The 16,960-nt window shown below is 39.3% G+C and overlaps 1 protein-coding gene across 1 annotated transcript in view; it reads right to left on the bottom strand.

Annotated features, from left to right (window-relative positions):
* kcnh8 (potassium voltage-gated channel, subfamily H (eag-related), member 8) overlaps nt 1–14,222 on the bottom strand; it is a 381,437-nt gene extending 367,215 nt beyond the window's left edge. Inside the window, exon 1 of the mRNA XM_048548228.2 lies at nt 13,677–14,222. Coding sequence (XP_048404185.1) covers nt 13,677–13,752 — 76 coding nt within the window. The 5' untranslated portion in view covers nt 13,753–14,222. The remainder of the gene's footprint in view (nt 1–13,676) is intronic.
* Nucleotides 14,223–16,960: the final 2,738 nt, after the last annotated feature.

The raw sequence follows: 16,960 nt of genomic DNA, 5'->3' as shown, positions 1-16,960 counted from the left end.
ATTGTAGGTGTAAAAACATTATTTTTAACACAATAAATGTTATTTTTATACAACATAATTTAGTGGTAAGGTTACCTTTTTAATAATGTACCTTTATCAAATTAACATTGAACTGGCAAGAATCCTTATTCTCAACACTATTCGGTGTTGGTTCACAGAACTGAATTTTGCGGTGACCAAATAAAAGCATAAAGCTTTCAGTGAAGAGAGCATAAAGCTCTCTGATGAAGTGTCCAGTCCTGGAACGTCAGCTTTTGTGCTCCTGAGGTGCTGCTTGGCCTGCTGTGTTCATCCAGCTTCACACTTTGTTATCCAAGCTTTCTGTGAAGCATAGTATGGCCACTGAAAATGCTGATAATTTTGACGCAACCAAAGAGTATTTCATCTCAGCCATGATCATATCAGAAAATAAAAGCAAAATCAACAAGGCTCAAACAAGACCTGCATATTATTTTACTTGTTGAGTAGTAGATGCATTGATGAGACGTACCCCTAACTCATTAAAAAGCACCCAAACTAATATCTCATTCTAAAAGTTCTCTATAGGAATGTGAACAATATGTGAATTATCAAACACTCAAAGTCCAGAAGGATCTTCACCCGAAGCTTTGTAATTCCTTCCCCAGCCCTCTCTGCCTCTCCACCTTTCTCTCCCCCTTTTATATCCATCTTTATATCTACATCTTTGCTGATGCTTTCAGACAAATATCCTAACTGATCTTCGGTATGGTGTCACATTTTATCTCATTTTTTTTCCTGAGAATTGACTGAGATATTTTACCACCTTAAATGCAAAATGCTGTTATTGCTTTTTATGTTTATTCCTTTTTCATTTATTCATTCATGGGATGAGGGCATCACTGGCCGGGCAGCATTTAATGCCCACCCCTAATTACCCAGAGGGCAACCACATTGCTGCAGGTCTAGAGTCACATGTTGGCCAGACCAGGTAAGAATGGCAGCTTCCTTCCTAAAAGGCAATAATGAACCAAATGGGTTTTTCCTGACAATTGACAGTGGATTCACGGTCATCATTAGAATCTTAATTCCAGGTATTTATTGAATTCAAATTCCATCAACTGGTGTGGCAGGATTCGATCCCAGGTGCCCGGAACATTATCTGGGTTTCTTGATTAACAGTCCAACAATAACACTACTAGGTCATTGCCTCCCCTACTGTTGGAAAAATGAAAACGCCCCTTGAATTATGCAGCAAGGCAGAGTCAAACAATATAAATTGTTCTTTGGCTTTATGACATATTACAACAAATTCAGTGATAACACTTTCCCAAAACATGTGGGATAAGAATGTGATTTGGTGGCAAGGCTATACCTGATTTTTCTATTCATGTTCGCTGCTTTACGAGTCTGCTCCAACCCACGTGGATTTAGTCATATTCAAAAAAATACTATGTTTTTTTCATTTCGGAATTCTAGTGTTAGCTTTATGCTTCAGAAAATTCAATTGTGATTTTTTTTTCAAAACAGGTATTACATTGAGTTATATAGACACAGAATCATTACAAAAGAGGATTAAAAACAAAAACACAAAAACAAAGGACAAAAAGTAAAAAACGTAGCAATTTGGCATTTAGGCCACAATTATAAGCAATCTTTTCACAAATGTGAAACAATTGCACATGGTACATTGGAGAGTGCAAATTTACAAAAAGAATAGCTAGATTTTTTTTCATTCTAGGCTTGCTTATGCTTTTATGTTGTCAGTTCAACTTTGTCTATTTCACTGCTAAATAACCTGAAATATTCATGAGATCATAGTGATATACAACAGGGAGAAGTGCACAATATCATTCCAGCAATCACTTGATATTGAGCTACAGGGTTTATCAACACTATTGATATTCCGATGGCCAGAGAGTCAGAGCTGTGTAGACTGGAGTGGTGTGCCTCAACCATGCAGAGTCCCAGACATTGCCAATTCTTTGGAAATTGCTGATGAAATTGACTTTTCCAATGGGCAATTCCCCTACATCTAGAACATTCCCAGAGTCCACAGTACCACAACATATAGGAGGAGAATCAGGCCATTCGGCCTATCAATTTTGCTCCACTATTTGATCATAGCTGATATGTTTCTCAAACTTGTCCTCCTGCCTTCTTCCTATAACCCCTAACCCTGAAGAAGAGAATTTAGATGCATCTACTTTGTCTAAGTTAAAAGTTACTCGTGATAACTGTTAAGCTGATCTCCTCCCTACTCCCTCACCTCATAACTGACTCACCACTGATCTCCCTGTCCATTGCACCTTCCCTAAATCCTTAGACATCTTTGACTCCTGACAACCATCCACACCAGATCCCAATTCCAACTCAACACGATTCCCAAGCCCCAACCAATCCTGTTTGAATCTGACCCACTCAGACCCAACAATCCCAGTTGCGAGTCTGAACAACCCAGACCTAACACTGCTAATGCCCTTTTCCAGTTGCATTTAACACTCCCAGAGGCCAGTCTCATACCCTGAGGACACAACATAGTAAGGTTGCCCCCATCCCTGCCTCAAATCCAAACCTCCTCCCTACAGTGGCCTAATCCTCTACCAAATCCAAAATCACATCCATTCTAAGCACACCATCATTTATGTAGCATCCCACACATTTGACATCTTACCTCACCCACCTGGCACCTTAGTTGCCCTACATTATTACCTTTTCATGCCAACTGGCAAAACATCTGGCTGTGCTGCTGAACATTTAAATCACAAAATATTGCACAATAACTGCTGGTTTCCATGTGAATCCCCTTTGCTGCTGAATTCCTGGAAAGGTTATTAACAGGAGGCCTCTGTTCATGAGCTTGCAGTGCAGAAGGTATCTAAAGATAAGTGCATATGTTTCAATCCACTTGGGGTATTAATAATGTTTCTGACCCTGAATGGAATTTCCATTTGAATCATGCAGCACATATGCCAGCAAACAGTAAAATCAAGACAAGGACCCATTACACTCTTACACCTATACATGCACAATGCTCATTAATCATATTGAGAGGTACATGAAGAGGTTATTACATGTAGTCACTGAAATTTGGCAGTGAGTTTTAGAGTTGTAGTTCACTTCCAAAATTGCCATCAATGGAACGCTAAGATTGAATTCAGTTTTATGCCTTCATGCAGTGGTTGTTACTAGAAGTTCCAACAAAAAGTTCTGCCCCAAAAATCAGGTTGCAGATCTTTTCTTCAATTACTAATTTATGCTTAACAATTCAATGACATTTGTTTCCAAAGTTTCCAGCTACCTTGTGGCAAGCAGGTGGAGTAGGATTACACAATGAAAACTGATGACAAAGAGCCCAGGCACCATTAAGCTCAAATGTCATAGGGCATACAATTGTATAATGTCACATAACAGACATAGCGTAAACAAATTTAAACATTCACTCTCAAAATTAGTGGTAAATTCAGAGAATATACCGCATAGTAGTGGTATTATCTCAGAGATTGCCAATACTGACAGTTTACAAAATCAATATTTTTTAGTTAATCAAACCTAGGTATCAAATGCCTTCAGGCGCATTGTGCAGTGTAACATGTGGTATATAAATGTTGACAGAATGCCATTGAAAGGCTCAAAAGTAGTGCACTAAGCCTTCATCTCCCTGCAATGAATTTCTTAAATGATAGTAAATAAGTATTTTGGTCTATTAAATATGAGATACCCAGCGATAACATTAGTACTCTGGACTGGATTCACTGATTTTCTGGAAGGCTGTTTCCAACAAAAGTAATTTTGTAAAGGTATATGCACAACTTACGTTGTGAATGTGCTAATGTAGTGGCACAAATACAGCAATAAGAGAGGTCATGACTCACAGCAACACATTATAGCATTTATGTGATAACAGTATATTGTAACAAACAGAAAGAGAGTTTAGTATGATTATTCCATTCTGTAAGCTATAGGTAGTGTCTCTAATTGATAATCAGGAATAAAAGAAATGACAGGCTAACAGTTTGGGGTTGATTCTGCTTCTTAAGAGACTGACCAACAGAGTGTATGGATCAGCTACCAATTCTGGTAGTGAAAGATTTTTGATGCTCTGGGTTCATAAAGATTTGGCAGGTAAACAATAGGTATCAAACTGACAAGTGTATTGAAAGCGGGTGGGTGCTTTGGACATGTAGAGGTAAACCTCTTTCAAAATGAAGCCGTCACATTGCTATGGTGATTGTTTCCAAATTGACGGCCAGTAGCATCCTCTCAATGCTGCGCAAAACAATGAAAATGAACCACTTTATCTCACTAAATCACCAAAGCTCACACTGGCCTTTAGTCCATGGCTGAACACATTCCCTTCTGGGAAGACAAAATAAATAACATACATTTTCAAATGCCCTGATAGCTCTTTTGGCAACAAACTCCCCATGATGCTGACATGAAACATTCAAAAATTAAATCAATGTGAACAGCATTTAACTCATACAATGTTACCATTGGGACATTGGGAGGAAAGTTTTAACAAGAAAGTAGTGGGTAGTAGGAAAAAGTTCTTCATAACATATGAGACTCAGTATCACAGTATTCATTTACTGCAATAGTTGGACTAGTCGGACTGAAAGTCTTCTCCAGTCTGAAACTGTTACTATGTTATTATTAGAAATCTAACATTCGTGGTTCTGTGTGATTATTGGTCCAAGAAACCTTTACAACAATACTCACAGCTGTTGCTATAACAACGCTGATCTGGGAAGTACAGTACAGACTAAAAGAGAGAGAAATAACAAGAAGAGAAACTGAATGAGAATCAGAGGCAGAAAAACAAACAAAAACAGGGAGGCAAAAAGAATGAAAGAATGGGAGACAAGCTGAGTGACAATTACACCAAGATATAAATGATTATTTTACACTTTTCCATGACTAAACTCCACATCAACTAGTGCCATTTAAAATTCAATAAAAACTCAAGGAGTTTCCTAATCCTCAATCATTTTCTTTGTAGACTACAGATCCAATTGTCCTTATGGCACTTTTCCCTTAATCTTGGGACCAGCTACACTGGAAGATGTTTGCTGCTCTTCTTACAATGAAAAGATCTTTGATGTAAAATGTCAAATTATTTCCCTCTACAGATGCTAAAAAGATCCGCTGGTTGTTTCCACCATTTGCTGTTTAGAATTCAGATTTCTAGCAACCAGTGTTTTGTAAAATCAAACTCTCTTGGAAGCTTTTGCCATTTAATCTCACCTACCCTCTATTCTATCATTTCTGATTTTCCCTTTTGTTCCTTTTCCCAAGGTGTCTCATCTTTCATTTGCTTCTATATAGCCTCTAGTATTTCTGGTTTCTCCTGTTATGAAGAAGGGTCACGCAACCTTAAACGTTGACTATCCTTTCTCTCCACAGATGCTACCAGACCTGCTGGGACTTCTTCCAACAATTTCTGATTCTGTTTCTAATTTCTCCAGGTCCTGACAAAAGTCATAGATCTGAAAATGAACTGTTTCACTTCCCATTGATGTGAGCAGACCTGTTGAGTATTTGCAGTATCCTTTCTTTTTATCCTCCAATAGTTTGCTTTTGTATTAAGAACTGCGAGGTGATAGGCTAGTGGTATTATCACCGGACTGTTAATCCAGAGACACAGATAATGTTCTGGAGACCAGGGTCTGAATCCCACCATGGCCAATGATGGAATTTGAATTAAATAAATATCTGGAATTAAGGCTCTAATGATGACTATGAATCCTGTCGATTGTCAGGAAAAACCCATCTGGTTCACTAATGTCCTTTAGGGAAGGAAACTACCATCTTTACCTGGCCTGGCCTACATGTGGCTCCAGTCCCTCAGCAATGTGGTTGACTCTTAACTTCCCTCTGGGCAATTAGGGATGGGCAATAAATGCTGCTTAACCAGCGATACCCTCGTCCCACGAATGAATAGAGGAATAAAAACATAATCACCCAAATTACTTAAGAAACTTAACTATCAATGAATTGAATAGGAGGGATGTTCACCATCTCTCTGGTTAATAATTCAGTCACCAGATTTTTTTTTCAACTATTATACAGCTAAAATATTGGGTTTTCTTCTTCAGAGAATTTAAGGTAGATCCACAGTTTGCCTTAAAAATAATCTGAATACGTGTCTGCCATGGTGAGGAAAAGTATAGTACTTGATTCCATGTAGCAAAATGTAGAGCCACCATCTGTGAAATTGACAAAAATGGAATCTGGCCAGTGGTTGTTGTATCAATTGCTAAATGCCAGCTCTTTAATTACCTATTGATGGCTACCTACAGGGGAGCTGATAGATCCTCAATGACCCCCTGTTGATGTCTATCAAAAGGTAATTAAAAGCCTCAGTTTAACAATCTACAAGAGTATCTCTTTTATAGTTACCATCATTGTCAATTTCACAGATGATCGCTCTGATTTCAGTTACACTGCAAGAAACACACACACACACACATACACACACACACACACACACACGCATCATCAGATCAAAAGGCTATAGAGCTGGCCACGGATCTGCTAAAGAAATAAGAAGTGAACATATGAGTTCATAAAGTCTCCTCTCTAGGCATCTCTTCTGAAATTTCATCCATGTTTCATAGCTAATCCATTTCAAAGTGCCTGTCATGCTATCTTAAACAGGCTGAATTTTACAGCAGGCTTCGGAACCCTGATGACAGACAAAAAGTGGGTCCTCAACCGCCATTTGCTGGTAATATTTTATTGCTTTTTATTCTAATTGGCTGTGTGCAGGTCTACCGCACAATTAAGAGCAACAAGCAAACACCTGACACCACCAACCAAATCAAAGGTGATATCCAAAACTCATATACCATTATATATCCTGTCGGTTCTGAAGTTTTGCGTGGGAGAAGCTATGATTATGGATATAGAGGATTTTGTGGACAGTTCACGTGATTGTTGTGAGATGAAGCTAATTTATGCCAACTCCCATTCAATTAACAGTGCCTTCCAATATCGCTCTTAAATAAAGTGCAATTTGTTATTCTGTGACAAGAATTGAGCACAGTGGGGTAGAAGCTCATTTTGGGTAGTGCAGCAAAATGGGTAGTATCTCAATAGCAATCTATTAAAGTCCTTTTTTTAGCATTTATTTATTCACAGGATTTTGGCACAACTGGCTGAACCGTGATGGAATTTGAACCCAGGTTCCCAGAACATTGCCTGGCATCTCTGGATTAATCATCCACTGACAATATCACTAGGCTTTTGCTCAGTCAGGAGGAATCAGATTCAAAGCAAATGGATGGATTTAAGATACAGATCAGTCTTGACCTGATGTGATTGATGGAACAGGCTTGAGGGATTGCACGGCCGACTCCTGTTTCCAAATTCCTATACTTATCAGGCAGCCAACAAAGTATTGTCCAGTACAGGAAAGTACAGCCTATACTCTAAGTGTGGTTTAACCAATTCTTTATGTAGATTTCACAAAATTTCAATAGATCTGCATTTGCTTGTTTTAATTACAAAATGTAAAATTGCATTAGTGGTGATGCAATCTGAAGGTCACCACTCCACAAGTGAAGAGGTTGACAGTCCTTCATGGTAACCTCAGCCAGTGCAGGAATTGAACCCCTATTGTTGCCATCATGCTACATTGCAAGCTAGTCATTCAGCGAACTGAGATAACCACCCACTAAACCTGTTCTAATTATACATCCTAGAGTTTGCTGTACCATTTCTTTCAAGGCATGAGAAGTGATGGATTACTTTGCTACTTTGTGTGCCCAGCTGTTTTAAAACTCCTCTGTAAATTTTAACTGCATGGCCTGTTTCTATTCTCGTCAGAAAGTTTTAGAAATTTACTTTCCATTTTACCATCTAGAACGTTAATGTAGATTTAGAACAAAAGAAATTCAAGCACTGACTCATTTGGGCTGTGTTTCATTCCTCACTAGTATTCTCTGTTTTTCTGTTCTGAACTAGTTTTTACCCATTTCTGCATTCCACGTATGATTATTTTTAGAAGTTTTTAGTCTTTAGTGAAACTTTGTCAAAGACTTTGAAAGTCCAAACAAACTGTCAGAAAGAGTTTTACCATCTATGTATATCTATCAGATCTTCAAAGAAGGCAGCAAACTACATGAGGCATAATTTGTATAAACTAAATCTATTTATGCTGATTCCATCAATCTGTCAGAATAGTTTTAATGAATTTATCCTTTTACTAATGTTAAGCCAATTCAAATATAACAGGCCAGGTTATGGTGGTATCCAATTCTAAATATATTGTATTTGTTTTCTTCCAGTCCTACACAAAGTCAACAATGGCCTAAGATTCCTTTAGAGTGATAACAGGTAATCACAAACTTTCCTGTTTTATCCTTTATCCTTCTAAAATGCATACTGTTCGGCTATGGGAATTTGAAGTTTTTAAGTCACTTTAGTTTATCAAGTAGTTCTTCCACGTCGATCTCAATATTCCTTCATGCTCCAATTTTATGAGTATTTTTAGTTTGTGGGCACCATAGCAAGATCACCTCTTCTTGGCCATCCTGGTTGCCATATGAAACTGGTGATTTGCCTTCTTTTTGAATTGGTCTAGTTAATATGGGTGAAGATAATCCAATAATGCTGTTAGATAGGAAGCTCTCAAATTGTGGCCCAGCATGGTGATATATGTTCTAGCACAATTATGTATGACTGAAGCTGATTATGTTCTCTAGCAACTATTATCTATGTCTTTCTAGGTAATGGAGGTTTTTGACTTTGGCAATGCTGCAAAAAATGTTTTGGCAACTTGTTTCAGAACACTCTATTCATAGTTACTGTACACCAATGGCGGAAGAGTGAATGTTATGAGACCTTTATCAACCATATGACTTTGTTTTGGATTGTGTAGAGCTATTGAGTGTTGTTACATGTACACCCTGTCACCCAAATGGGGTCTCTTCCAACACATTTTCCTTTGTACCTTGTGGTGGAGAGCTCCAAGCAGCCAGGAGACGACTTAATGGTGATAATGTTACTGAATGTCAAAATGACATAGTTAAGCTCATTCATGTTAGAAATGGTCATTGGTTGATGTTTGCACAGCACGTAATTTGCCACGTATCAGAACAATCCCTAATGTTATCCAGGCTTGCTTAGAATGAACTATTTCATTATCTGAGAAATTGCAAATAAAACTGAACATTGTGTAATTCATTAGCAGGGAACCTCACTCTGGAACTTGCAATGAAGGGGAGGTCCATAATGAGGCAGCTGAATATAATTTGATCTACAATGCTGTCCTGAGAAATATGGGGATCCTTGCAGCATAATGGTAGAGTCTCTACCTCTGAATCAGGAGGAACAAAAACATGGAACAAAAGCAAAGATGCTGGAAAAGCTCAGCAGGTCTGGCAGCATCTGTGAAGGACAAAACAGAGTTAATGTTTTGGGTCTGGTGACCCTTCCTGAGAACTTCCTCAGAAGAGCTGACCTGTAATGTTAATTCTGTTTTTTTCCTTCACAGATGCTGCCAGACTTGCTGAACTTTTCTGGCAACTTTGTTTTTGTTCCTGGTTTACAGCATCCTCAGTTCTTTTGATTTTTATTTCAGCCAGGAGGCCTGAGTTCAAGTTTTATTAACTTAAAAAATGTGTTCTGAGAACTTGGGCCCTTGTGGTGCAATGATAGAATCCCTACTCCTCCCACCTACTCCAGATTATATTGTAAGACATATGAACATGTTGATTAAAAACATCAATGCCCTGAGAAATTCTACAGCAATATGCATATATTGAGGCCTTTGATCTCACACAATCACATAAATAATTTCAGCCATGAGAGGATTTTCTCCATTTATTAAAATGCTGGTTTAATGTCAAGAGCTATTACGGTCATCTCACTTCTCAAATTTAGTTCCTGTGTCCATGTGTACACCATGAATTTGATTTTTACTAAATGCAAGTGATTTTGGCAGAATCTAAACTGAAATTTGGAGAGACAATTACTAGTGAGTAAGTAAACCAAAAATGTCAGTTCTGAAGAAGGATTACTGGACCCAAAATGTTGACTCTGTTTTCTTTCCAAAGATGCTGCTAGACCTGCTGAGTTTGCCACCAAATTCTGTATGAGTGACTAATTGTTGCCTTAAAGCACTGTTGATTATTCATTCTATCACTCTGCTAGTGATTGGCCATTGACCAATAAGGTGACAATTGGCAGAACAGTTTATTTTCCACTTTTCGGGTTTACTTTTTTGTCGTGCAGCAATTTGTTAGGAAGTGCAACACTGTACCCAATTGTCTAATGGAGGATGGTTAAATTAGAGCTTTCAAACTGCATTTGACAAGCATATGAAGAGAAAAAAATGTAATTTGTGATGAAATGCAAGGCAGTGGTATTAGCTAGGTGGTTCTTGCAGAGTGCTGGACTTGTGGCTTCTTTAATTCCGCATTCATTTTATGATTCTATTTCCACATTGCCAGATAGATGCCCATGTTGTAGCAGTAAGCAAACAGCTTAGCTAAATGTGCAGATAGTTCAGTGCCATACAATCTTCAATGTGAAACCTGCCATGTTGTTGGTACTTAAAGGCTTCATTTTGTCACTTCTTGATGTAACACACAGTAAATTGGATAGGTTGAACATTGGCAGGGTAATGACTAAAATGTCTGGTTGTCTGATTGTTTAGCTCAGTCTAGAGAATGCTGCTTTCACTGTTTAGCATGGAGCCCCATACCATAGCTTCACTAGGTTGGTACCTGATTTTCAAATGCACCAGGTTCTGTGCCAGGTGTGACCTCCCATGGTTTGAGGGTGCTGGAAATCTGAGAAATATGTCAAGCCATGCTGTTCCAGATTATCATTACAGATTCTGCTGCTGCCAGTGGCTCCCAGCATACCCTCAATACCCGGTATTGACCTGGTAGTTCCATTCTTAACCTATCCTATTTAGCAGAATGGAAGATATTCTTTGCACAAATACTGTGCAGTAGTCACTCCTGCTAACACTATCATGGGCAGATACATCTATTAAAGGTTCATGAGTTTAAGGTTAAATATCACTGAACTAATCTTTGTAATGGACAATATAATTCAGTACAGGGGTACTTTTGCAATACTGTGTTCAATTCTGGTCTCCCTGTAAGAAAGATATTTTGAAACTTGAAAGGATGCAGAAAAGATTCACAAGGATATTGCCAGGTTTGGTAGGTATAAGCTGTAGGGAGAGGCTGAGTAGACTGGAGTTATTTTCCCTGCAGCATCAGAGGATGAGGGGTGACCTGATAGAAGTTTATAAATTCATGAGGGGCATGGAAAGTTTGAATAATCAAGGTCTTTTTCCAGAGTAGGGGAGTTGAAAACTAGCAGGCATTGGCTTAAGGTGAGACAGGGAAGATTTAAAAGCGAGCTAAGGAGCAACTTTTTCACAAAGAGAGTGGTGGTTGTATGGAATGAGCTGCCAGAGGAGATGATAGAGGCTGGTAAACAGACAAAATTTAAACGTGATCTGCATGGGTATATCATTAGAATGGGTTTAGAGTGATATGGGCCAAATGCTGGCAAATATAAATATATTAATTTAGGATATCTGATCGGCATGAATGAGTTGGACCAAAGTTTCTGTGCTGGACATCTCTATGACTTTATGACTCCATGATTACCAAACCTAACCTGAAATAGGATGATAAATAGTCAGCAGGAAAATTGTTTCCTCATGTTTCTCAAAGTGGAGAGATTTTATGGGTTCTAGAGTTAATACAGAGGACTGAATTTCCAGTACACCATCTAGTGAACTTTAGTGAGTATGATTATATCAGGATATCATTTGATGCATGCATGGAATTATTATTCAAATAAACGCTAGCAGCAATTTTTCCTGCCAAATATTACATTGAGAAGTATCAAATTTTCATTCACGAGTTTTAAATGAAAAGGCTAAATATCATGGACATTTTATCTGTGATTTCTTGTTATGTATTCCCAGCAAGATACTGTCATTTTGGCAGCTATGCATTTGGAAAAGTCAGCCCTCTGTTGTAATCTGCCCTTTGCCAATAGGTTAAAGGAAGCTTCACAAGAGTTATTCAGCTGTGACAGACCATACACTGGTGCACTGTAGTGTGAAACAAATGGTTTAATACCATGTATCAACAGAATATCTACAAATTGTTTCCATAACCACTTAATCTAATATTCTAACTGTAAAGTGATTTAAAAGTTTATGAACTTCGAGTTTCTAACATAATACTATTTTTATTACTTTATAATGCATTACTGATACTCGAATATGCCTGATTTTGTTTTAACTTTATGTCACCTATTATTGACATATTTCTTGTTCGTTGAAAAATACACAATCCTACACACTCAGATGTGAAGTCAGATAATATACAATGCATTGTTTTGCTGAGTCGGGTGTCAAAACATTAAACGTATTCGCTTTATTTATGATTATAGAACCTAATTGCATTAAATAGGTGTATCCTAAGGCAGCAAGGTTTCAGCAGTAATAGATGTGTTAATTCCATTCCATTTCTCACTCAGAAAGTATTCTGTCCTCGGGAGCTGAATAAATGCTTTGCAGGTCTAAATCTGATTCGTAAGTCTCAGTATATTTCGTTATCAAAATCGGACAGCAATTTTGAAAGCCGGATGGCAAAATCTACCCGTTACCTAACGTTTAAATAAACTTACGAACACACAAAACCTGGGGTTCACCTCGCTGAGTTCTTTTTTACAAAGAAGCTTAAATCCATTACAAGAAGCTATGTTGAAAGGCGCACACTGCGAAAAATATTATGGTTCAAAATTATTAGGTTGTAAGGTGCAGACCGAGGAACGTCAGGTTTCTAGCTGTATCAAACTCACCAACTTTCTCCTGCACTCTTCAGCAGCACTACCCCTTTAACAAATATCATATAATAGGAGTTTAACAGATTCATTTATCCCGCAAAATAGCCAATGAACGATCTCTGAGCATTCGAGACTAATTTTAGAAAGTCGGCCAGAGGTAGTAAACTCACCGCTAGAAGTATATTGAACAACATCGAGAAGGAATGTTACATGATAGCTTTAGAAAAGAAATTTGAAAGAAAGAATGAAGGCTTTTAAAATGTGTCACAATTTAAATGAAAAGGCTAAATATCATGGACATTTTATCTGTGATTTCTTGTTATGTATTCCCAGCAATTAATATAAGGAGTTTCAAAACTACAGTTAAACCAGATCGCCGAAATCAATCGGCATTACTTCCTAGTCCAAATCAGTGGGGAGTGTGTTAATCTCTCCTGAATCATTAAAGCCCATTTCTCAAAGTATAACACCTTTACACCAATTGAGTTAGCGTGTGCCTCACGGAACCTGAGTCTGGATTACAATCGGCTCCAATGGAGCAACTCGCGGGGACTCGGGACAGTCAATCATCCACACAGTTGTCAAAGAGCTGACGGTTTAAATCTTGAAACCGGTGAACACTGACAAATGTTCCTCACATCTCACCATCTGGCCGCTTCTTTCACGAAACGTTCCCCACATTCATTTGGAGAAATGCTCCCAGCGACGCGCTTGACAAGCATCGCCCAGAACGAGCTGTTCACACCCATCTCTCAGCAATACCGATACCCGGGACATGGACTAACTTGTCCCAGTCCCCCCCAAGCAGCGTTTCCTCTTCATTCCTGCATCCCTACACCCTTAGAACTCTTCACGTGCAAAACAGACCTGAGACAGAAAAAGAAACTTACGTGTCCCATCAAAGCGCGTTGCTATGGTATCCAAGAAAGTGTTTTGTGGCGCTAATAATCCTTTCATAACAGGCATTTTTCCGGAGCGGTGTGAAATTCCCCATCAAACTTGCGCGACTGTGAGAGAGCACTGAGCGAGGGAGAGATCAGAGGGGTCAGGACGAAGCTCCTGCTCAATGAAAACACCTTCCACTCACAGCGAGAGAGCCGGGGCTGGAGGAGGAGGAGAGAGACAGATAGAGAGAAAGAGCAGCGCCTCTCTCTCTCACACACACAAACAAGCGCAGCCAGGATGGGGAGAGAACACGCCAGTCACGACGAGGAACAGCGGAGCGAGATCACCACTAATCAAGGAGAACCAGGGAGCAGGGGAGGGAATGTCACACAAAGCTGAGCCAGAGCAGTGGAAAAATGTGTGTCCAGCATAGATCCAGCACCACTAGGATTTGCCCAGACCAGGAATGTATCCAGTTATGTTTGGTGTAGTCCTTTCTCGGGAGATGGCCCTATTAACATTGACACTCACGGCCATTATCTCAACTTGCCGTTGGCTGTGCTGACTGTGTGTGTGTGTGTGTGTGTGTGTATGTGTGTATGCAGAGTCCCCTGGGATTTCCTGTCAGTGAGAAAGCCTAACGCATGCAGCCTGACGAATTACTGACACCTAATTTAGCAAGTGTGGAAGGCAAAGTTGTTACAGTGGTGGAGATGACTCTCAGTCATTCACCTTGATTAAAAAAAACACTGCTCTTTTAATCATGAAGATAAGTACATTTTACCAAATGGGGAGCAGGGACAACTGTGATCAGCAGCTGTAGCGTTTATTCTAGAGATCGTAAATTGTGGCCGCATGTTGAGTAGCGAATATGTATCACATATAATCTAAAGCTATTAATGGAAAGTATTAAAATTGTCATTTCATGCCATACAGTCAATCGTTTCAGACGGATGATCGGCGGGATGAAAGAGAAATGCTTTTAGATTGGCCAACTACTCAAACGATGTGCAGAAGGGTTGCCGCACTATTGATAAAAGATCAATCCCTTTGGGAATGGAGAACACAAGTGTTCGAAGATGTTGACCTTCTCATGTATTCTGATGAATTTAAAAAGACTCAACAAAAATCAGTCTGACAAGGCGGGGGAATCTCATTTCCGGCAGCTGGGAAAGACTGTGTCACACCTCTTCAGGTACTTCTCTGTCAACGTTGTCGGATGCTTTACATGTCGATGATCCCAACATCAAAATAAGCTATCACATGGACAGAAAGCTGCTGAAGCTGAGAGATAACTGCGGGCAAAGATAAGATCTTGAAAGGGATGCGTCATAGATACCTATTCGGCAGTGACTGTGCTATAGCTGCCGGTGTACAGTTGGGTGGACACTATATCATGCACATCCCATCTAATACATGTGACAACTATGGATTTTCCACCTGCATGAAACAAAATGGAAGCGATGTACCGTGCTATTGGTGGAAAGCTCGATCTTGAGCCAACGTTTCAGTCCATGACCACAACCTATCAGCTCTTGCTGCACACTCTCTCTAACTCTCCATACTGACAAGACATCTGTAGGAATTGCAAAAGCAGTTTAGCTTTTGTCAATCTTCATATATTACTGTGAGAATGAAGAGGAGCCAGTCTGCCCACCAGCCTGAGAATCTATAACACAATAGCCACTCTGATCTCAACATCAAACTTGCATTGGGTACCAGCATCGTCTTCACCATTTTACTAAAGCTGCCTTTGAAAGTTTTTGAAGCCCGTATTCACCTGAAATGACATGCCATACCATTCTGAGACAGTGACAATTCAGTTGGGTTGGCCATATAGCTAAAATGCTTGACATTTGCTTCCTAAAGTGAATCTTCCATGGACAGCTTAAGTCTGAGTGAGCTCTCGTGGAGGTTAAGGGAAGCACCACAAAGACATTTGGAAGGCTTCACACACGAGTTTGACATTGATTTGACTCCCACAGGAAAGATGTCTATGATTATTCTGCCTGGTGAACCAAATAACAAGAACAGGGCAGACTACCTTTGAAAGCAAGTATCTATCAGAAACATAGAGAAGATGGAAGCAGAAGAATTCCTAAGCTAGTGAGTTGTTCAAAACTCAATCATCTGCAGAATCTTGTCCTCTTTGCAGCAGAACATTCTGGGTGCAGATCTGCCAAAAATAGCAGATGAATATTGTAATATTCAGCTTTAAGGACAAACAAGTAAAAGAGCAAAGATGACTTTGGCAAATCTGCGGTAAACAAAAAAAAAATGCTAAGATAGCAATTGCAGTTAAGCATTAAAAATGCTGGCAGTGCTTCAAAGTGGATTCTGTCCAGAAGGGATGCATCCTCAGTTGCTGAGGGAAGTAAAGGTCGAAGTAATGGAGGTGCTGGTCAGAAGCTAACAGTTCTCCTTTGTGTCGTGGCCATAGGTCATAGTCCTAAAGTACTGATGACATTTTAAACTTGTAATTCCAAAATGTGATTTTTTAAAAAATGAGGGCTGCACAATCAGAAATGGCTGCAGATATAAGTGACTATCCGGAGAGCGAGGCCAACAGAATTTCACACCTAGGACCTGAAGAGAACTTCAATCAACAGCTCTTTAAACAGTGGTGGGGCCAGAGCAAATAAAAATTGAAAGATAGCAAACAGCACGGCACCCTCTTTAGTTTATGTCCCAAACTACAAACACACTTTGTGTTTTTCCCATAAGATCATAAGATGTAGGAGCAGAAACAGGCTATTCAGCACACTGAATTAGTTCCACCATTCAATGAGATCATGGCTGATGTGATAATCCTTAACTCTACTTGCCTGCCTTTTCACCATAACCTTTGATTACCTTACTGATTAAAAATTTGTCCATCTCAGCCTTGGATAAACTTAATGATCCAGTCTCGACTGCCCTTTGTGGTAAATTCCGCCTCATCTCTAAATGTCCTAAATGGGCAACTGCTTATTCTGTGGTTATGTGATCTCATCCTAAACTCTCCCACTGGGGACATTGACCTCTCTGCACCTAACCTATCAACTCTCCTACAAATCTTATATATTTCAACAATGCTGCCCCTCATTCTTTCAAACTCCAATGAATACACACCCAGCCTACTTACCCCTCCTCATAAGACAGTCCTTCTAACCCAGGAATTAGCATAGTAAACCTTCTCCTGGACTGCCTCCAATGTTGAGATATCTTTCCTTAGGTAAGGGACCCAAAATTGTTTAAGCATTCCAGTTGTGATCTGACTAGTACTAATGTCAATACTATTTGTAACCTC

This window comes from Stegostoma tigrinum, chromosome 2 (genome assembly GCF_030684315.1).
Source record: "Stegostoma tigrinum isolate sSteTig4 chromosome 2, sSteTig4.hap1, whole genome shotgun sequence".
Classification (NCBI taxonomy): Eukaryota; Metazoa; Chordata; class Chondrichthyes; order Orectolobiformes; family Stegostomatidae; genus Stegostoma; species Stegostoma tigrinum.
Note: the sequence above shows the minus strand (reverse complement) of the source record. Positions and strands in the feature narration are given on the sequence as shown.